This window comes from Channa argus, chromosome 19, assembly GCF_033026475.1.
Source record: "Channa argus isolate prfri chromosome 19, Channa argus male v1.0, whole genome shotgun sequence".
Taxonomy (NCBI): Eukaryota; Metazoa; Chordata; class Actinopteri; order Anabantiformes; family Channidae; genus Channa; species Channa argus.
Genome location: NC_090215.1, coordinates 21,415,907 through 21,439,153, shown reverse-complemented (window position 1 = coordinate 21,439,153; position 23,247 = coordinate 21,415,907). Strand labels below are relative to the sequence as shown.

Below are 23,247 nucleotides of genomic sequence, written 5' to 3'. Positions count from 1 at the left end.
GCTAAGTGAAGTACTGTGAAGTACCAAAGACCAGCAGGTCCCAACTGATACTGCAGTAATACTCCACTACAGACACTGTACTATGTATGTATATATGAAATGTTTGTTAAAGTTCTGCTAAAGAAAACTGCAGTACATCAGTCAGTGGGAGTACTCCAGAAGTACTGTCTGAGTATTGCACAGGCAGAGCTAATCTGATAATTGACTCAGAGGATTTTGTGACTGATGGGAAGCACAGCAGAGAGGAGAGAGGACGAGGACGTGGAGAGGAGCAGCAGAAGGACGAGAAGGACGCCGCTCAGACTCCACATGCCTGTGAGTTACTGCTGCTGTACTCACTTTACTCACCTGTCAGCGTGTTCACTCTTCAGGTAAAACTCCAACTGAAGGCAGGAGTTCAGTACAGGATCCTTTAATCATGTCCTCCTGGAGGGTTGGTAACGCAAATTCAGGCAATACCTGGGCTGTAAGTGAAGCTGAGGCAACAGGTGGAACCTGGACAGTAGGCAGAGCCAACAGGTGAGGCTGCTGCGTTAAAACACTGTAGTCAGAGTACAACTGATTGTCACCAGCTACAGCATTGTGATGTGGCGAGATGAGTGCGCACACACACACACACACACACACACTAAGCTGAAGGTGCTGCTGTTCAAACTGCTTCAGAGAGGAGTGTGTCAGCTGTTTCTCTTATTTTGTCCACACCGTTCACCATGATTTGAGTTTGAAGCAAATCCAACGCCTGAAGGATCATAAAATGTTTTAATGCACATTTTATTTCATCAAGTTAAAAGGGTTAAAACGTGAGCAGGAACAGCAGACGGATTCAAAAAGAACCAAAACCTCATTTGTGCAGGGTGCCTAAACTTTTGCACACACACAGTCTTTCATCGTACCCACTGATGAGGGACACGATACTTAAGGAAGGCTAGAACGAGCATGAAGTTCAGACGTCACCTGCTCTGCTGCTGTTTCAGGTATGAGTCTTTATCAGACTGCAGGAAATGACCTAAGAAGCTGAGATTGTTTCTCTTCTCTCATTGGTCAGCAGAGTTAAACTCACGTTACCTTCTGGACCTTCATTTCTCCTGAAGAGAGTTTAAAAGATGTTGTAGGTGCAGGTCTGCAGGAGGCGCTGACGGCAGCTTAGACTATGTTTCCAAGATAAACCACAGGGCAGTAAAACTGTCTCATGTCAGAGTTCATCATGAGAAGATAAAACTCTTTAAGATGTGTCCTTCATCTTCAGCCTCATCAATCATTAAACCTGATGTTGTTCACCACCCGCACACTGAGGATTAACTCTAAATAACAACATGAGACGATCAAACCAGAAACCGCTTTGTCCTCCAGGTGAAACTGCTTTTCAACATTGGAGCTTTTTCTGTCAAATAGGATGAACAGCATTAAAGCTACTGAGGGTTTCACATCCACAGTTTCACTTGGTGCATTGAAAACCTGAGATAATAAAAAACCCATATGAATGAAACAGTGAATCATTAAAGAAACTAATTTACTGTTTATCAGTTAATAAAAATGCCCCTGAATCAGTGTCAGGTGCATTTTGCCCCTTGGAAGCACAGTTCTGGTCCTGATAACAACTGATAACATCTGAATGAGGTGAAGTGACAAATGGGTGGTTTTAAGGTGGACCAAGCCGAATAAAGACGCTCGGTCTGTGTGGACACTTCCTGTAGTCTACTGCTACATTACTGCATTTACTACAAACACACCTGAGCTGCTCCACACAGCCTCTTAATCAGCCTCAGTGTGTGTGGGGATTATTATCAAACTGATGGTGAAGTGATCACTTTAAAAAGTGGGAAAAGAGTGTGAGTGTCAGACAGAGACGTGGAGCACAGCATGAGCAGCCTGACTGGATTACTGGAGGATCAGGATTTAAACCAGGTCAGTTCTCGTGTGTCTGTGGTGTGTTTGTGCTTCTGTGGTTCCTGAGTCCACTTTCTCTCTCAGTAACACACATCACACACACATCACAGCAGATCCCAACGTGTTGGACTGAACCAGATCCTGTTTTAGATTATATGGCCTGAGGTTTACAACAGATGCAGTGTGTGGAGTTGGTCTGTGGTCTGATGATACAGTTTGCGTTCTGCTTGTTAAGGTTGGAGGACACTGTCCCCCTGTGGACCAGGACTGACTGTTCCTGGAACGTGTTGTGAGCATGTTGTCATGACGTTTTATCTGCTCGGTCAGGTCAGGTCCCTGTAAAAACACGGTTTAAAACCTCTGGTTGTGTGTCTCAGGAGGATTTTTACGTGGCTCACAATGAAAACTGGTTGTAGTGCAGAAAACTTTTTTACACACATGTAAAGAAGTGAAGTGAAAGTGAAGATGACCGTCACTGGGTTACTGTGAAACCATGGAAACAAGTAAAAGTTCTGCAGCAGAAACAAACTCACACTGAAAGTCATCAAATTATATCACGGATCAGAGTTGTTTATTGGACTAAAGACAGTGCAAAATGTCCTTCACTAAACTTACAGGACACACTCAGCAGAAACACTGAGAGGAGTCAAATCCACAGAGTGTTTGAACACCCCCCCCCCCAACTGAGGCTGTTTCCATGGTGGTGTCCGTTTCTGTCGGAGCATTTGGTTTGAAACACATTTTACTGTATGTGATCAAAGAGGGAACGAGAACAGGACTAATGATGACTGATCGAACTCTGAGATAGAAGGACATCAACAACAGGACCAAGATCTGAAACAAAGACAAGTGACAGGAAGAAACAAAGAGGAGAATAAAAATCCTCATCACACCACATGCTGTGAACGTGTGTGGGTGGACACACTCGGTCCAGACCCGAACCATCAGTTTCCAATAGCAACCACAAATGTTCAGAGTCCAGTGAGAAACAGAGTGATGATGTGGTGAGTAAACCCTGAGCTGTGTCTGACAGGAAATTGAGGCCAGTCTGTGCTGACCCCTGACCTCTAACACCTGACATAACCCCTCCCCCACCTTCTGCTAATTGTTAAAGACACAGGTTATAAGAACCCTCTTTTTCTCTCTGAAAGTTGGTGTTCTGATCACCAGCAGCTGCTTAGCCTAGCTTAGCATGGCCTGGCCTGGCCTGGCCTGGCCTGCTCGTTGTTGCAGCAGCAGTTTGTGTCACATTGAGACTGTTCACAGCTCACAGTCTTCAGTCACACTGTTGTCTCAGCAGATGTTCCACTGATAGTTACTGCCTCTGTGTTTACAGTACCTTTCCACTGATGACTGCAGATTGTAAACTCAAAGACTTTCCCAGAAAACTCAGTGTCTTCTGGTGAGTGTGAACGAGTGAACAAGAGGCAGTGAAACGTACTTTGGGACCTGATGAGATAGAAATACACCATACAAGTACAGAGTATTCACCATTTATCCTGATGTTATTATTTGGGTGTTATCAGAAGAATGTACCTAAAGTAACAAAAGGAAAAGTTGCCTAAAAGGAGTCCACCTCCTTGTGTCTCCACAGCCTCTCATTACCGGTAAAGGTGGTGCAGTACTACACCCTAACCCACAGCTCTTAACTAGCACAGGTTGCGTTTCAGAAACTGATTGATGACTTCTGTGTTTGTTTGCAGGAGCTGAGTGTGTTTACGATGCCCTTCCTGGAGGGAGATCCAGCTCGAGGGGACAAAGACAGCAGCAGGAAGGTAAAGCATGATGTCAGCTGAGTCATCATTACAATGCAGAGGTGAAGGTGCTGAGACAGCACACACAGTCAGATGCTTTATGGTGTGTCAGCCCCAGTTTGACGCAAAACAACCAAAGACCTGCTGCTGTTTAGGCCTTTGACAGACACAATCTGGTTTCATGTTTCCACAGTTTTGCTGAACAAACAGTGAGTTTAATGTGAAAATACCTGGTTACAGCAGCAGCACATGGTGTCACCTTTATTCTGAAAGGCAGGTCCACACTTCCTGTGCTGCAGATTAAATATATTAAAGAGCTCTGATTGGTTGCAGACATTAGCCACTCCCTTGTAGAACGGATTCAGTCACTCAGAATTTGTAATGCCCCCCCTAATCCTGCAGGGGGAGCCAGTGTGCCGCTCTGCCAGCCCAACCAAGAGCTTCTTCCAGCGCTCTTCGCTCAGTCACCCCTCCAGCCCCCGATCCGCTCCTGCCGGCTCCAAGATGAGTCCCAGCTCCTCCAAAACCATCTTCCCCTACCAGATTGGACCCCCCCCGGTGGACTCCTCACCCAAGTCTCCACATAGGTAGGCACAGCTGACACACCTGGATATAGACTGGAGGGAGAACGTGGTGGTTCTGGGTTTCTGATTTTGTGTCTGTGTGTCTTGATCAGGCTGAGCTTCAGCGGGATCTTCAGGTCGGCCTCCAGGGACTCAAACCATCAGCCCTCATTGTCCCCAGTCAGCATCAAAATGTTTACCCGCAACAAGAGAGACAAGGCCAGAGGTAAAGTCTGTGTAACTGTGTGTCTGCTACTGAGGTCAGTGGGGGGTGTTAATGTGAGTCCAGATAGTGTTTGTAATGTCCCCTTTAACCAAAGACCTGGTCTAATGTCAGACTTCATCCTCAGGAAATGACTTTAAATCTGAGTAATGTTCAAACATGAGTCTGTGTGTGTGTGTGTGTGTGTGTGTGTGTGTGTGTGTGTGTGTGTGTGTTTGTATGTGTGTGTGTGACAACAGTGCCACCTGCTGACATGCTGCAGTAACACACCTCAGTCCTGTCTCCCCATCACACACTTTCTGGACTTAATGACTCACAGATTTTGTGTCAGACATGAATCAGACAAATTACAAGGACGCTATTTGTCCTTGTGTCAGTGTGTGTTTCTGCACAGGGACAAACACACACACACACTGTCTCTGGGCAGATGACAGCTGCTCTTTGTTTTTACTGTTTGTTAAAATGTGTCCCTCTGCAGACACGTCCTCATCGTCACAGTGAAACACACCAACAGCAGCTCACAGTCGTCTGTACACATCCTCCCAATTTTTTGAATTGGGGTTGTAGATCGTGTACGAGTTCTGCGAGCAGCATGGAGATGGGATTAGCGATTAGGCCCTGGGTTTTGTCTGTCAGGTCACAGACAGGCTGCCTCATTGCACCAGTGAAGGTTTAAACACAGCCTGCAGACAGTCCTCAGTCTCAGATTAGTGCAGAAGAAAGTGAAACAGATCACTTCCTCTCTGTTCATGTTGTCATTTAATTTCAACATATTGATTGTAACTGTACTCTTGCAGCTCTGCTTCTGATTGGTTGAAAGCTTCATAAATAAAGTTGATTCTCAAATCAATTAACTGCAAGTTCTTTTAAAGTTTAGTAGCAGCGGTCTGAAATGTTTTAGGTTCATATATCAGTTTCTGTGTGTGTGCGTGTGTGTGTGTGTGTGTGTGTGTGTGTGCGGCTCGTTCCAGTTTGTTTTGTTATTGAACTAAAAATCAATTCAGGCTCCATTAGACAAAAGAACTGTTTCATTAAGTCTCCAACACACACATTGTAGGTGTGAGGACAGTCACTGACACAAACTCAAACTTGGTTCTAACCTGATCCTGAAGCCAAGACTGAACCATCAAACATTTAGGACAGACAAGACTGAGAAACACATCCTCACAATGATGGTATAACCCACAGATACAAAAACACACACACACACACACCTCCTCACTGCCCCTCCCGCAGAAATTTCCGAAAACTGAATTTGGCATCTCTTCAGTTAGAATATCTGGCAGCTCTCTCTGTGTGAGACCTCTGACCTGTGGTCCAGCTCCCCTGTGGGCTCAATATCTCTCCTGATCGTCCACACAAAACAGGCTGCAGTACATCATTCACAGTCCTCAGGTTTTTACCTTGTTTTCAGTATCACCGTGGAACAGGGACAGCTGTGTGGACATCTCTGATCCAGTGCAGACCGGACCTGGTCCAAATGACTTCAGCTGGTTTTACTGGGACAGTTTGAGCAGCAGCAAGCTGCCACACTAAGCTGCTAAAAGTGTAGGGTAGCAGCAGAGAAACTGGACCGTGGGAAAAAGTGCTGTCTCCATCACAGTTAGACCCATGTCTCTGAGATGCTTTGTTTTTGAACATATTCAGATTATGTAAACACTGGGTTGTGATGTCCCAGACCCAGTGTCAATAGTTTAAACTTGTGGGAAAATTCTGGTGCGATGATTAAAAGTTAAAGGTCCAGTGGAGATGTTGATGTCCCCTTCTTGTACTCCCTGGGTGTTTTTCCACAATGGATCAAACATCCGACTTATGACAGAAGTTTGGTTCTGAGACAGACAGAACATCTGTTACCTCAGAGACCTGCTGCTCGTCTATCTCCTGAACAAATAAAGGACGACGATGGTGGTTGGACAATGTGTGGTTCGGGTGGGAGAAGGTGGTGGTTTTACAATAGACAGCAGCTGTGAGCCTGAACACCACCAGTCCTGCTCAGTCCTGATCTGACCAGCAGGATCAGGTGTGTGTGACGTCCGCAGGTTCTGTCCCACACACTCAGGCTTTACGTGAGCGAGTACAATGAAATCCAGCTCTTGAGTAACAGCTGCTGTGTTCTCTGTGCCGGATCCTGCTGCTGTGTAACTAAACAGAGATCTGATATGAGAAGCTGCTGCCTCATCATCTGCTCATAATCCCTGTAACCGAGATCCTTTAATAAACCAAATGAGACACATCAGGCCCAGATGGAGCCGAGGGAGCGTTTGTTTTATCTGTTCTCAGAGACGGAGACAGCTGCACTGTAAAAAATCTCTTTATAGGTTTAGTCATTCATCCTGCTCCTTATTGGACCATGTTTTTGTCTCTGGTTCTTGGCAAAGTCTAACGGGGGGAGGATATGCATGGATATGCATGTTGGGTTACAGGGCAGGGACCAAACTGACCTGGAATTAGCAGGAGTTAGCAGCATTTCTGAACAATTAAAATGGTCAAAATGAGAAGTGAGAAGAGAAAAATACTGACTGACTGTGAGCATCATTAAGCATCGTGAAACTAGATGATGTGGTTCTAAAACCCACTCTTCCACGTTCCTGCATGTCCATCCTCTCTTCTGTCTCCTAACGTCCCTCCTCCACCCAGTTAGATCGACTCACCTGGTTCCTGTTGTCCAATCAGCTGCTCCTGTTTCCAGTTTATCACTGTACCTCATCAGTAAATAGACCGGTCCGCTTTCTTAGGTCGTGGTTACATGAGCTTTTAGCTTCACCTGCTGCTCGTGTCTCTGGACTTCTGGGTTTTAGACTTGGACACCTTTGTACCTCTGCTGAGAATCTTTTTTGAGCAGGTTTTGACCTTTGCTGGTTTCTCCACTAAATTTTTGCCTCGAGCTGTTAACTGACAGCCATCAAAGGTAAACAGTCTCTGTCCCTGTCCTCACTTTCCTACTGAGTGAGACACTTTGTGGTGATTTAAAATGTTTGATTACAATGATGGTTCTGTGTGTGTACAGGAAGTGACCATGACGTCTTTGCTGCAGCTTCAGTTTTAGAGAGTGCAAATGTGTCTGAGGACATTTAGAAAAAGTTAATGTGTGTTCTCCGTAGCTCAGGTCCCATTGACAGTAAACAGCAGCATTGGTGTCCCAGCATCTGAACGTGAACTTACAGGACAGACATCAGACATCAGAACAAACAAAGCCACTGAAGGTGTCCTGAGCAGTTTTCCTATAAACAAACACACTTCCTGTTTCTTGTTGGAGCTCCTCACCTGTGCCTGTGCTGGAGGTGACAGCGGTCATGCTCTTCTCAGGTGTGTGATGCTTCAGAAACACATCAGTGACTCTGACGTTATCATGGTGGCAACAAGGAGGTGTCAGCTTTCATCACACACAGGTTGATCACAAGGTGAATGGTAGAAACACGTTACAGCGTAATCCAGCTGGAAAGATTTGGGTTCAGCAGCCAAACCCTGATTCCAATGTCTGGTTCTTCTCCCTGTGGAGGAGCAGAGTCATTTTTAAAGCAGCATATGTTTTGCTGTTTTACAGTGTAGAGAGGGGAGGAGGTGTGGCCACACAGTAGAAACACAGACGTACACACACATAGTGAGCAGTGATACTCTGCAGGGCTGGAACATCCAGCCTCCAACAAACTGACTCTGACTGTGGGTTCACGTCCATCTGTCGTAACAAGGAAACTGGATCTGCCACATTCGGACTCTCCTCCAGGATTTGACTTTCTCATTTACAGACACGGTTTGAGGAGTTTGAATCTGAGCCTGAGTTTATTGGATGTTGGACTCTCAGCTGATTGTCTCGACTGTCTCAGGCCACAGAGAACTGTCAGGAGCTCTCTGTAAGAGATTTAATTTATTGCAACAACAACTCACTTATTAACAATTCTACAGCAGACTACTAATGAACTCTGAATTTTTTTATTAGTTTAACAGGATCAATTCTAAACATTGGTTCTTACTTAAGATCAATGTATTTCTTGTTTTGTTAAGTTTAATTAATAATTTGTTTGATTTGTGTTTAAATTATTTTGTTCAAATGTAACAGTATCACAAATTGGAAATCAACAAAGTCATTGATGTGTACAGTTTTGTAATGAAGTGATATTAATTTGAAGTTTATAGTTGGAGGAACTTGATCTAACGTTAGCCACAGAAGTTACTGGTCATCCTAAACCAAGAGTTTTTTCCTCTATCACTTTAGTTTCGTGACATTTTCACAGTGTTAAAAATGAACTGATTTGATGGCAATGAAGCGTCTGAGCAGCCTGATGCTGAGAAAGTGGAAGGAGAAGGAGAGATGGACCGGGAGGAGGAGGAGTGAACCATACGGAGGAGGTGAGGAGGAAGAAGAGGAGGAGGCAAAAGAGGAGGAGAGGAAGACAGGCAAAAAGGACATGGAGATGCAGAGACGGATGCTGAGGAGGAAGTCTGAACCCTGTGGACATATGGGGGGAGACCAAAAGATGGAGGACAAGAAGAGTGAGGAAGGTAGGAGAAAAGAACGGAGGAAGTCTGAATCTAACATTGAGGAGGAGGACAGGAAAGACAGGACGAGAACGGAGATGGGCAGTGGGAAAGAAAGGAGGATGTCTGCATCATGGATCATGGAGGAGGACATTGTAGAAGGACAGACAAACAGGAGGCAAAAGGAGGTGGACAAATCAACACTGAGGCGGCGCTCAGAGCCCTATGGTGTCCTGTATGTCCAACTGCTTCCTCTGTCAAACAGGAAGAGGAGGGAGCTGCTGCAGAGACGGACAGGATGCAGGATGTCCTACAGCGAGGAGAGGGATGGACAGACGGACAAAAAGCTGGGGGACGGACAGATGACTAGGGGGAGGTTAGAACCAATGGGCCCTCTGGACAATAGTAAGCAAAAAGACAGCATGGACACTTCACTTTGATGTAGTAATAGAAGTACACGTTCTCTGATTGTTGTTTAGTCTGGGACACGGAAAACCCTAGCAACCATGCAACATCACCATAGCAATCACCTTGTACACAACACCAACCACCCTGCAACCATCCAAGATCAACAGTAGCAGCCACCACACATTAACTACCTACTAACCACCTACAACACCTTAGAAACTAACGCAAACCCCATAACAACCACCTAGCAACACATAGCAACTGGCCTGGAACAGCACCAACAGCCATCTAGTACTGTCCTTTCTATGTCCTAAAAACACACCTGGCCCACCATGCACCTTAAAACCACCGTAAATGTCTCACGACACATGATGCGTATCACCAACCCCACCCGCCACAAACACCCTAATAACCCGTATGCAAAGTGATTAGCAGCCATTCATGATCGAGACCAGCAGGCAAAGAACGTTGCTCGAAAATAGGAAAAGTGGGCAACATCCAGTCACAGCTACTGCAGATTTACTGTATTACTGTCATACCGGCAACAACACCCCAGCAACCACCTACCATAGCAACCACCAGGAATACACGAGAATCCATGTCAAATCACCCAAACACCATAGAAGGAACCAAAGAGCCACCTTCTCCCAACACCATAGATACACGGATCACCCCAATGTTAAAATAACAAAAACCACATAGAAACACATCCCCACCATCAGCAGAAACCATCCAAACACCCACCTGGTAAGACATTAGACACCATCCCCACCAACTACAATAACAGTGTTTGGGGCCCAGACTTTCAGTGTTTGGCCCAGACCCCAACAACAGGACACTGTACACACTGTTGCATCTGTGCAACCACACACCACCAAAGCACTTAGTGACATCTCTGTGGGTGCCTGAAAACACCCTAGTAACTGTTTCCATAGCAACCACAAATGCCTTAGAACTTACTCCATACACCATAGCTTGACTTTGAGCAATTCGTCACATTTTCTGAAGTTTATCGTCTCCCTTCGTTCATCCCCCTCCAACATTTGTGTGTCTTTGTGTGTCTCTGTCAGCTCCGTCCACAGACCTTCACCTGTTCTCAGTAGTTCTTCACAGGCTCAGTGTTGATAGGGCAGAAACAAAGGGAAAAAGCTAAAATCTAAACCTGTTATTGCTGCCCAGGTGGACTGAGTGCGTCAGCAGACCAGTTCTTCCCACCAAGACTAAAGCTGTAATCACTGTTTGTGTCAGTCACTGTGTGATTAGGTTAATGTCTCTGCACCGTTTCCCTTTGTTTTAATCCCACTGTAATGACACAGGACCTGGAATAAGCCCAGGGTTTGGATTTTCCTGATTTGATGGACTTGTTCCTGTAAATGAACCTGCAGCTTGTTGGAGACGTGGTTGTGTCTCAGGGTGTCTTCTGACAGTATTTCTACAGTGCAGTATTAACAGTAAAAGGGCTGAATATGTGAGTGGGTCGAGCTGGTCCGTGTTTACATCCTGATAGAAGGATGTGGAGGGAGATAACGTCCTCAGGGACACTTTGTTGTGTTGCAGTTTGTCCTCAGTTCATAATGAGTTCCAGTGAAGAGGGGACCATGCTGGTCCTCACAGGGACTTTAGTCCTCCATGTTTTTGTGTAGGGGGGTCCTCACTAACCTGGTAAAGTGTCTGTCTGTGTAGTGTCCAATTATCAGAGCGGGGAGACAGGAGTGAGGTAACCTACATTTTTTCAAACTGTGTCCACAAACAGGATGTGAGCTGGCAGCACTGAGAGAGAGACTCAGATAACCAGAAAGACTGGGACAAGGTCAGAGTCTGAATCAGTTACTGTTTCCTCCCTGGACCTGAACGAAGACTGAAAAGTGTCTTTGTGCATGATATCAGACAGTCAGCCTTGACCTGAAGCTAACGATTGTCTGCTGTGAGGAGACAGCAGAGACACTTTGGTTCTGCTGGACTGGGTTCAGATCATGAAACACTGTAGGTCAAGTCTCCGAGTCCCCTGCTGTCTCACTGAACATGAAGTTTGCTGTTGTTGTTGTGTGTCTGAACCTTCTGTCACACAGGAACCATCATGTCCTCCATCACTGCTAAATATAGTCCACTATCACTGTGAGTTCATGTCTTTGTGAGGACAAATCTGACTTTTCCACAGGAAGCTGGGACGTTTGGAATGTTGAAAAATTAGATTTTCTCTTTTCATGTTCTCAGTTGTTCGTGTGTAACAAGTAGTTTTTAACAGACTTTAATGTGGCTAATTGCTGATTATTATTATTATTATGCTAATGAATGATCTCAGTTGGATTCCAGAGATTTTACATGTTTTGGAACAGCAGTAGTAGTTGTACTTTTTGACATTGGACTTTTTGATATTTTAATATTCATCTGTTTGTTCTTATAATTCACAACGACAATTATCTTAAAGCTGTGATCAATAGCTAGAAAAACTTACTTAGTATAAGTAATAAATATGAAAATATTATTAGAAAATATTCAGGTACTCAGGTAAAGTATCTTCTACCTGTCAGTGCTCTGTCGTGCAGAGGACGATGTTTCCTCTTTTGCTCATGTTTTACCAAAATGTCACTGAAAATCCTGTTTCTCCGCTCTTCTGCTCCTCCTCCACCTCCCTCTCTCCCTCTAGCCCACAGCCTCTCCTCCCCTCCCCCCCCTCCTCCCCCTCCTCAGAAGGAGGTGAGGGTTTTCCATCTGGAGACGTATCTGACGGAGCCCAGGCGTCCGGAGACAAGGAGGCTGCGCTCCTTCTCCTCCCCTCCCGACACAGGACAGGTCCCCACCTCCTCCTCCAGCACCTCCATCTGCTGCCAGCCGCCTCCCCCAGCCCCCCCTCCCACTGTGTCTCCATCTGTTCCTGTTGGGAGGCCGGTGAGTGAATCCAGTTTGTTCACAGATTAATGCAGATTATAAGAGAGTGAATGAATGTTTTCATCTGCTCTAACGATCAGATCACATGTTTTATCTTTTATCTCAGACTTTTATCCTAGATATTTGAATTCACTTTTCTTTAGAAACATTTTAGAAATGAGGCTAAACTTCAAATAAACAGTGTCACCAACTGAAATCAAGAATTTTTCATTTAAAGGGAAACTTTCCTTTAAAAAACTTTGGAAGATGTTTTCACTTTTCCGACCTTAAACAAAACCACAGATGTCGCAGTAATCTGTTCTGCTCTGCAGTAAATCCTGCTCTTCTGTCCTTCACTGTTAATAATTGATGCACTAACATGTTGACTCAGCCGTAATTTAATGTTTCTGCTGATTCTAAATAAATGATCAGTTCAGTATGAAACAAACAATAAACTGTCTGATCAACGGCTCTAAAATTAAACATTTGGCTCTGAAATCAAAGAAAAACGGAAAACTGTCACTGAACCTCGGTTGTGCTCGGCTCCGTTCGGCTTTTTCCGGTCAGACTCGGCAAGTCAAGTTTACACAGGTAATAACATCCAAACCGGAAACTGTTTTCAAAATAAAATATTTAATTACAAAGGTAAAAAAAAAACAAAACAATTGGCTTCACATAAATGTTGGTGATAAAACCAAGAAAGTCTGAAGAAAATGAAGTTATCGAAATGGAGTAATGTTTAATTCAGACATTGGAACAAAACTGTACAAATGATTTTATAATTATTGAGTTGTAATGATAATAGAATATAATGTCAAGTGATGAAGGAACCACCCTGTCAACCATTTTATTATTATTATTATCATCATTATAAGCAGCAGTAGTAGTATAATTACTAGTTTGTATGTTTTAAATATATTTGGCCAATTGCTTTATGACATCGGACTAAATAACAGTAATGGACGTCTGCTGGACATTAAAAACATAATTTTATTAGAGCTAAAGTCTAAAGTGAATTAATCATATGTTATATTGATTTGTGTTGTGGGTTTGGCATGAAATATTTTGTTTGAATGTCCAAAGATGTGTTTTTAACATCCTGGATAAAATTTTAAACACATCAAATCAATGTGAAAATGTTTACATTTTGTTAAATATTTAGAAACTACAATCATTTGAGTTTTAAATCAACTTTATCTCATTATTTAATGCAGAAGTCTGTCCGGTAATTTCATATCTAAACTCACAGATGACGTGTGCACACATTTGTTGTGAAATCTTGCGCCGGAAGCGGCCAGCCTGTTAGCTGTTTGCTTGCTGGTCGCAAATGCTGCTGCTGCTGCTTTAACCTGAACCCGAGCAGCGGACGGCGGTGACAGATCTTCCAGGCGGATAGGGACACCGTCTGGAGCCGCGAGGAGCGTTTTGATTCCCTGTTAGCGATCGTGAGCTCGACACCGGCGGAGGACAGAGAGGAAATAACGGTTCATGATCGGCGGCTGCCAGGTAGGTATTAGCTAACGTTGCCTACATTTCATCAGTCAATAGCAGCGACGTCAGCTTGAAATATGAGCGTTTTGCCCGCACGAATGTTTCTGACTACATCACATCCACAGTCAGGACGGGGACACTTGATCGTCTTGACGATACTTTGGAAATCTAACGATCGGCTGCTGTTTCGTCACTGTGGTAATAAACGACACGGAGACTCGATCACCTCCAAACCGAATCCTCCGTCACACCGCGTCTGAAGAAACGCTTTAAAACCTGCACGAACTTCTGCTTATTTCACTGTCTGTGAGGGTTCTGGGTCACCTGCTGCAGCTGAGGAGACATTATTCAATGTGTCCTCAAGTATGTGGACACTGGATGGTGATGAGCTGCTGTAACAAACTTCACTCCAAGTGTCAAGTGTCCATATACTTTTGGGTTGATATGATTCTTTAATTTGTGTTCACAAACGGAATCCTGTCTTTATTTTTAGAGTAAAAACATGTTTCAATAAAATGTAGAGAAAACTGAATGGAGTTTGTTTCAGAGCATCTTTGAGAATTTTCTCATGAACCAGTTTCTCAGGTAAAATCTGTCTTATGCACCTGGTGATTGTTCTCCACTGTGTGCGTTCTGAAGCCGATTTAGAGGCCGATTTTAATCATTTAGCATTTTGACAACCAAAGATGTTGAGCGATGTGTTTGATGGTGTGTTCCAGCGTTGGAGCTAAAATCCTGGAAAAAGCACAAAAACACTTTTTTTTTCTTCAATGAGTTTTTCTTTCAACCTTTAAAAAATGCCATCATTATTTTACAGAAATTTTCTGGATAAACCTTTCATCTGTTACACAGAAGCCAAATTCTGTAAGTCTTTTCACTGATGGTCAAATTACAAAAATGGATAAACTTAAGCATTAAAAAAGAGACATTTTACCGACAAAATTATCCTTCAGATTCAGTAAATAGAGCTGTTAAAATGCAGGAGAGGTCCAAGGGACCAGTTATCTCAGGTCTCCAGATGTGGTACAGATGTAGTTGAAGCATTAATGAACGTCCTGACTGAGCGTCTGTGTTGTTGTCTGCAGGTGGAGGTTTCAGACGACATGTTGGAGCAGCTGGACCCTGATGATGCTGGTAAGACTCTGAAATGCTGAATGACATAACCACTGTGGTCACAAGATTTCTGAACCCACATTTGGTCTGTAGTGATTATTTGTTAGGAGGTGTTAGAGAAGCAGCTGTGTGGGTCAGAGGATGTCCATTCAACAGAGACCCTAACCCTAGTGGGAGACGGATTCCATCTTTGGATGTGTCCATGAAGACGGTTTATGATCAGACTTTCTGTTAAAGCTCCGGGAACTCAGACAATAAGGAACTAATGAGATGTTTTTTTCCTCTGTGACCAAACTGAGCAGCATCAGGCTCCGTGTGGAGGAGGCGTCTGTGTCCCCATATAGAAAATCACAGTCACCGATCTCATGTTGTCCTTCTCTTTCACTGGGGTTTGTGGTTACACACGTAATCTGTAAAGTCTCTTAAAACATAAAATCAAAAGCATGTGAAACAGCTGACGAGCTGGCGATCAACGCACAGGAAGTAATGACACACGTTCAGATAAAAACGTGTTGAGTGTGTTTGTCTGATTGACAGTGGTGAACCCAGGACACACCAGTGTCTATAAACTGGTTTATTGTGGACAAAGGACAGTGAGTGATCGTCATATTTACCGATGATCAGAGTCAGGCTGAAAACTGTGTTGCTTGATGCTGATATGTCCCTTTAATAACATGTAGGACAGAGTGAGGAAGACTCTGACCTTCATCAGTCTGAAGGTCTAAAAACAGACTGCACACCCCCACAGACTAGAGAATTATGGGAAGGAAGACAGGTTTATGTGTGACATGTGTTTGTGGTCACAACACAGCTTATTCCCAAAATGTCTGGGGGGGTATGGGAGGGGGTTACTGCCAGATGTTGAGTCAACAGCCATCAGCTGTTCAGTTGTCACGGCAACAGACAGCTTAGGAACCAGCTCATCTGCTCAGTGTGTCACCATAGCAACAGTCCTGTAGAGATTAGTCATCAACAAACAAACAGAAATAGATGAGAGTATTATGGTGTGTGGGTTTGTGTGTGTGTGTGAGCTGGTTTGGTTCTGACAGGTGGTTCTGCAAAATGCTCACATTCATTAGCAACTGTGACCTCGACAGTTCTTCCTGTGGGACATCTGGACTTTATCAGGCTTATGTTGTCCAAGTATCGACATTCAATGTCCAACGTGTTTCTCAGGCTTTACACACCAGAACACATCTGATTTGTACTTTGGACAATACCTGAAACCACGAATCACTCATTAAAACAGTGTCTCTGCTTTATACTCTTTAAAGTACGAGCAGAGGAAAGTTCTACTGCAGAGCTTGTGTATTTGCAGTTACTTGATGAGCTGCTGATGGTTTTAATCATGTCTTCTGTGTCTGAGCAGCAGTGGAGGAGTCAGAGAGAGACATCTACATGCGCTTCATGAAGTGTCACAAATGTTACGACATTATCCCCACCAGCTCCAAACTTGTGGTGTTCGACACCACCCTGCAGGTAGGAGAGACACGTCCACACAGTGACACCTGTAGGTGGGACAGAACTGAGGGAACAGTTTGTCTCTGAACCTTTATGTGTCCACATCCAGAGAGACTTCAAAACAGTGTAGAAACTGTAAAAGTGATTAGATATTTTACTAATTACTGTGCATCAGCAGAAGCATTTACAGTTTTTTACTAGTTCCTTCATTTTTCTCAAAGCTCCATTAGGAGCCTTTGATCAGCTCCTCTACAGAACCAGAAAAGCAGACGCTGTGTATGAGCAGGGTTTGGGTTTGACATGAGGACAGAGGGAAGGACAAAGTTGTGAAGGAAGCAAACACTAATTCATATTTAAAGAAGAGTCCCGATTAGTTTGTTCCTCACAGAACGTTTGAACGAGTCATTCAGGAGTCTGGAGGACACTCCAGTCCACACTCAATCATATTTCTGATCCTCATGAATCAAACTGCACTGTGATAAAACTGTTGGAGGGTTATTAATTAATTGTTTGTCACTTAATTGGCTGATGATTATTGTTCTGATCAGCGTGTGTGTGTGTGTGTGTGTCAGGTGAAGAAGGCTTTCTTTGCACTGGTGGCTAATGGAGTCAGAGCTGCTCCTCTGTGGGAAAGCAAGAAGCAGAGTTTTGTAGGTGAGACTGTGTGTGTCCTTAGAGGCTGGTCTTTATTTAGCAGCTACACACACACACACACAGACTGTATTAACTGTCTTTTTGCTGTGGATCTTCTTAAATATTCTCTGTGTTTCAGGAATGTTGACCATCACAGATTTTATCAACATTCTGACCAGATACTACAAATCCCCCATGGTAACACACACACACACACACACACACACACACCTCAGTTTGGGTATTCACGCTGTTTAAATGTATGAACCTGTACGTAAAAACACATCTTTGCAGCAGAAACGCATCACATAATAGCTCCTGTAAAGCTGCTAGTGTAAGATGATGTGTGTCTTTGTCTCTGCTCTGAGCTGCTGTCAGCTGACAGTGAGGAGGATCCTTTCCTGGACAGCAGACAGTCGGACAAATGACCTGACATCACACATGTTCTTCTTGTTTTTGCTCAGATTAAACAAAGGAAGTAAAACATGTGATATGTGAGGGAGACATCAGCTCAGGTTTCTGGGAAACTTGTGTCCTGATGTCCTGCTACTTCGACCTTCATGGACCAGTTTCAGTCAGATTGGTTTCACACCACACCTCAATTTGAAGACCTGCTCCTGTTTTAATCCAACAGCTGTGAAACTCCTGACTGATGTTTGCTTTATGTTTGACACATCACAATCTCTTGTTGGACATGTATCCTTACTCTGTTTTCTAAGAAACTTATTTATTTGTCTGACTAACAGCAGGACAGCAGGTGGCTGCTGTTGTGATTCAGCGGTGGTGTGTGTGTGTGTGTGTGTGTGTGTGTGTGTGTGTGTGTGTGTGTGGATTCATACGGACTGTAGAAACCTGACAGAGGATCAATGTGTGGCTGACGGATGAAAGTGACAACTGCTGTGAATAAAAACTGTGTGTCTCCGTCAGGTTCAGATCTACGAGCTGGAGGAACATAAGATCGAGACCTGGAGAGGTAACAGTGCCTCACTTCTCATGTTTATGGTCAGCTTCAGTTCATCATGTACTGTTAGTGTGTTAATAACAACACGTGTGTCCATGTGGACAGAGCTGTACCTGCAGGAGACCTTCAAACCTCTGGTCCACATCTCACCTGATGCCAGGTAACACAGTCACATCCTGTATACATTCACATTCTGCAGGAGACACAGAGTCATCAGCTGCTGAGGACAGAGAGGACAGGTGGAGTGAGGAGGGGAGGGGAGAAAGGAGGGGGCAGGAGTAAAGGACAGTAAAGGAGGGTACAAGAGTAACAAGTAGAGGAAAGAAGAGATGGAGAGAGGAAAGTGAGGAAACAAAGTAAGAGAATCAGGAGGTAAAGGAGAAAAAGTGAACAAACACCTGAAAACGTAAATGAAACCAACCCCCTGCTCCTCCCCAGCATCTTTGAGGCGGTGTTCTCCCTAATCAAGAACAAGATCCACCGTCTTCCCGTCATCGACCCGGTCAGCGGGAACGCTCTCTACATCCTGACTCACAAGAGGATCCTCAAGTTCCTGCAGCTTTTCGTGAGTCTCTGCTTACACTCTTGTCTGTCCCAGTATTCTGTCTGTCTCCCAGAGCTGGACCTACAGTCCTTAGTCATACATGTCCGTTCAGCAGGACTCGGAGGACAAAGTAACGGTTCAGCACATGTCTGACTGTGTGTTGGTTTACTGTCATGGTACTGCAGTTTTTTACTGTAAACATGCAGTACTGTCCTCTGGGGGAAGGTATTTTAATAATCAAACGATCACATTAGTATAAAAACAACAGGACAAATCTGTTTTCAGCACTTTATTGTGAAAATCTCATTCCCCATGGGGGACCCCCCATTCCTTAAATATTAAAACAGTTTAATCAAACACAAATCACATTTTGATAAATAATGTGAAAAATACAGATTTACATGATGACCCAGACATGGTCACATGTATATAACTGTGAGCTTTGTGCATGTCTTGTCTTTTTAGACATTTCCTAGGTTAAAGAGAGAATTACAAAATCCTTTGTTCTGTTTGGATTTGTGTGTGCAGGAAGTGAGAAACTTTAAAAAAATAAAACTTTCTAACAGTTAATTTAATACGTGACAACTGGTTTAAAATGTTTGTATTCAGTTGCATCTCTGTGCTACACGACTGCGCTCAAAAAAATTCAGTGTGTCTGTCTGTGTGTCTGTGTGTCTGTGTGTCAGGTGTGTGAGATGCCCATGCCGGCCTTCATGAAGCAGACTCTGGAGGAGCTTGGCGTGGGGACGTACGCCAACATCGCCTACATCCACCCAGACACTCCGCTCATCACCGCGCTGTCCATCTTCACACACCGCCGCGTCTCCGCTCTGCCCGTCGTCGACCACAACGGTAACCATAGCAACACAATAACAGCTCTGCTGGTTTCTGAGATTTGGTTTGATGTGGGTCATTGTGAATGTTTGTGTGTCTACAGGTAAAGTGGTGGATATCTACTCCAAGTTCGACGTGATTGTGAGTAAATCAGCTCTGTAGTGTCTGCTTCTAGTCCTGTGGTTGGTGGCAAGGAAACCTGACTGTGTGTGTGTGTGTGTGTGTGTGTGTGTGTTTTGGAAGAACCTGGCTGCAGAGAAAACCTACAACAACCTGGATGTGACGGTCACTCAGGCTCTCAGACATAGGTCCCAGTACTTTGAAGGAGTCATGAAGTGCAACAAGCTGGAAACACTGGAAACCATAGTGGACCGCATCGTGAAGGCTGAGGTAACACAAACACACACACACACACTGAGCAGGGCAGAGGACAGATGAGGAGTATTATACAGTCTTATATATAGTCTTTTTTAGTGATTTACAGATATGAAACAGGTTGAAGTTTGGTCTGTGGGACATGTGTATGAGGACAAAACAGGACGTCATTAATTATATCTATTTGTCCTGGAAACATTTATACTGATCGTTTGTGTTTCTATGTAAATTTTCTGAACACATTGTTATTGTGAACTGACTAATCATTATCCTGCTGATGTTCTCAGGTTGGGTCTGACCTTAAGCTCACACAATGATTGATCGCGCCACAAGGAGAGTTTAACGTGTGTGTGTGTGTGTGTGTGTGTGTGTGCGGGCAGGTTCACAGGTTGGTCGTTGTAGATGATGAGTCTCACATTGTCGGCATCGTCTCTCTGTCTGACATCCTGCAGGCCCTAGTATTAACCCCCGCAGGTAAACACACATACACACACTGTTCTAAAATGATATGATTTATTAGTCATTGAATAGAGGCAGTAGTTAGTGCTGCAGGTGGAAGCAAACATTGTTTCAATGTTGAAGAAAAACCTCTGAAACCAAATGTGTAAGAACAGTTTCACTGCTGGAGAAGAAAAAGCCTTTCTACACTCTTCAGTTTGATCTTTGATTCACCTGTTCACCTGTATTTCAGACAGTTTACCTCCTCATCAGATGAGACATGAAGCATCAACACAAGAACATCAGATCTGATTAAAAAAGCAGGTCAGCTTCACTGACTTCACATAGAGCACAGTTCACAGGAAGGCTGTGGACATAAGAACACAAAGCTCCAAAAGTCACAATGAAATCAGTCACAGCAAATTAATGATGGATGATGGGGGTTAAAAATTAAATATCAGAAAGCTGTTATAAATAACCCCAAATTCAACCAAGGAGACAAACGTACTGTACATCAGATTAATATAATACCTTTGTCCTGTTGGAAAAGAATTATATACTGTCCAGACATGGTCCACTGTGTGTTTACAGGGCTTCACAAAGACAGTAATCAGCTTCAGTGACATGATCTCAGGACACAGAGACCCAGCAGAGACATCCACTCATCTTCAGCAGCTGTCACAGAGTTGTCTCTCACAGTTTGTGTCTTTCTGCAGGACTGGGGAGGAAGGAGTCTCTGCCATCTCATCCTGCACGTCTGGACTCAACAGGACCAGTGACAGAATCTAAACCTGGACCAGACCAGGACCAGGACAAAGAACAGAACCAAGATCAGGAGCAGGAACTAGAGCTTTGTGCAGAGACAGAAAGTAAATGTGAACCACATCAGGACCAAGATAAGGATCCTGGTAAAGAATCAGAGACAGAGATTGGCTGCAGGGACACTGATGCTGCAGAGACCTGCCAACAGGGGGAAACACAGGTGGAGACAGAGATAGAGGGTGACACAACAGAGAGACAGACAGAAGTGGAGGGAGGCACAACAGAGACAGAAACAGAGAGAGAGAGTGAGACAGATGGAGACATAGAGAGACAGACAGACATAGAGAGACAGACAGAGGGTGAGATGGCAGAGACAGAAACCAACAGAGGAAAAGAAGAGCTGGAGGTGGTGAAAGAGGGAGAGCAAGGTGAGAAAGTGGGGGAGCAAGAGACTGGTAAGGAAAACAGCGAGGAGGATGAGAAGGAGGGGATGAAGGGGGAGGAAGTTAGGGAGGATACAGCAGGTGAAGCAGAGGAGGCAGGAGATGAAGTAGAGGAATAAGGGAAGGAGGGGGAGGCGGCGTGACATCATCACCTGATGTTTCTCTGGACTCGTAGCAATTGAATTGATCTGCACCACAGAAGAAGAAATGAGCACTGACAGCAGGCTGATGTGTGATTGGCCCAGGAGGCTTTCAGAGACTAATTTTCATTGGCTGTCGGTCAGACTGCTAGGAGGAACTGCGGGGCTGTGATTGGACAGCTGTTCTGGAGGGGGAGGAACCAATAGGTGACTGACGTGCTCTGAGTTAATTACTCAGAAATAAAGTTTAGAGCATGTTGGTTCTGAAGGGGTTTTCTGGACTCTGAGGGTCTAACAATCAACATGACAACAGGAATATTATCACGTCAAAAAAACTTAAAAATAAGACTGAATATGTTTATTAGAAATCACAAAACCACACTTTGTGTCCCTTCAGCACATGTAGTACATGGTTTTGGTTTTGTTCAGTTCCTCAGGAGGTGGTGAAGACTGAAACCAGTGTGAGTGTGTTGACCTATAATGAAAGGATGGGTAAGTTTGTCTTTGACGTCCAACAACAACATGGAAACTCTCAGATGCAGTTTAAGATGAAACGGTCCAGTCAGCGTCTCTGTGACCTGTTCAGGAACATCCTGTAAAAACACTCACTTTGTATTGGATGTCTCTGCAGAGGTTTGTCTTCTCAGATTAAATCTATTTATCTGCTGTAGCTGAGATTAGAGACGATAATTCACCGTGTAAAAACTGTGTACAATGTTTTATAGAGAGAAACACTAAAACCTGTGATCTATTAATTTGGTGTAAAAGTTTAAAAATAATCTATACAAAGATTTTATCTTTAACCTGATGTGTTTATAGTTTGTAGTGGAGCCTGTAGGGGTCGCTCAAACTGTCCACTTTAACCTGATCAGCTCCTGACTGGTTTCTCTTTTTGCCCCTGAGGACTCCGGGAAATGTAGTCATGTAACAGGAAATGCAGGTGGAGAGTTCAGCTGAGGGGATGTGTTCACTGTCATCATGTGAACTCTGCAGTCTCTCTGCTTTTCTAACTGCTGGAAATGTTGCCATTGGTAAAACAACAAATAAAATGCAGATTTTTCTCTTTCTACACAATGTTTGACTTTTATTTTCAGTCACACTCACCAGTGGACTGACTTGAATGTTCAGACAGTTCATCATTTGATGAATGTGAAATATTCCAGTGTTCAGAGGCTCACACATTCAGTTCTCAGGAGCACACTCTCTCTAATCTTCCAGTATTGAACATCACAGAAACTGTTGTGTATGAAGATTGTGAAAGTAACATCTGCACAGATGTTTGATCTTTTCAGGAAACTGGACCTTGTGGGGACAGTTATCATGTGGACATCCTGACCAGGCCTCAAATCTGTACCTGTTTCAATTGCTCAGCTGATCCCCGTGTGTGTAGAGTTGGTTATAAGTGCTGCATTTGAATCTTGTTGCTGTTAACCATCTAAAAGTCCAGTGAACTATATTTACATTTACATTTAGTCATTTAGCAGACGCTTTTATCCAAAGCGACTTACAAGTGAGGTACAAGGCAGCAAAAATCTAAGTCAAGGAGAAAACATCAAAGCAAAGTCCTATCAGAAAAGTGTTCACAGTTCACAAGATACAAGTGCAAGAGAGCAGAAAGGTTTTTTTTTGTTTGTTTTTTTTTATAAAGATTTAAGTGCATAGGAAGATGCGGAAGAGTTTAGTTTTCAGCAGTTTTTTGAATATTGGGAGAGAATCAGCTGAGCGTGCAGCGTTTGGTAGCTCGTTCCACCATGGTGGGATCATTGCATTGAAAAGTTTTGCTTGGTGTCTTCTATGCGGTGCTGGGACCACCAGACGTCGTTCGTTGGCAGACCGCAGCGGGCGAGAAGGATTGTAGACTTGAATGAGTGAG

General features: G+C 44.0%; 1 protein-coding gene across 10 annotated transcripts; it reads left to right on the top strand.

Annotated features, from left to right (window-relative positions):
* Nucleotides 1–96: 96 nt before the first annotated feature.
* On the top strand, nt 97–22,448 carry LOC137104409 (5'-AMP-activated protein kinase subunit gamma-1-like). 10 transcript variants are annotated; one of them, XM_067485549.1, is made up of 17 exons: nt 97–315; nt 3,591–3,662; nt 4,044–4,228; nt 4,318–4,430; nt 11,959–12,200; nt 14,756–14,804; nt 16,153–16,262; nt 16,817–16,898; nt 17,017–17,075; nt 17,805–17,850; nt 17,944–17,998; nt 18,277–18,403; nt 19,069–19,234; nt 19,320–19,357; nt 19,460–19,606; nt 19,972–20,065; nt 20,746–22,448. In XM_067485549.1, the coding sequence occupies exons 1-17, from the start codon at nt 226–228 to the stop codon at nt 21,351–21,353; spliced, it is 2,283 nt and encodes a 760-aa protein (XP_067341650.1). In that variant the 5' UTR covers nt 97–225; the 3' UTR covers nt 21,354–22,448. The 10 variants fall into 10 exon arrangements, with proteins under 10 accessions (XP_067341650.1, XP_067341652.1, XP_067341658.1 ...); XM_067485551.1 differs by lacking the exon at nt 97–315 and adding an exon at nt 1,709–1,905; XM_067485553.1 differs by lacking the exons at nt 97–315; nt 3,591–3,662; nt 4,044–4,228; nt 4,318–4,430 and adding exons at nt 8,022–8,278; nt 8,641–9,308; nt 20,283–20,353 and having other exon boundaries at nt 20,746–20,877.
* Nucleotides 22,449–23,247: the final 799 nt, after the last annotated feature.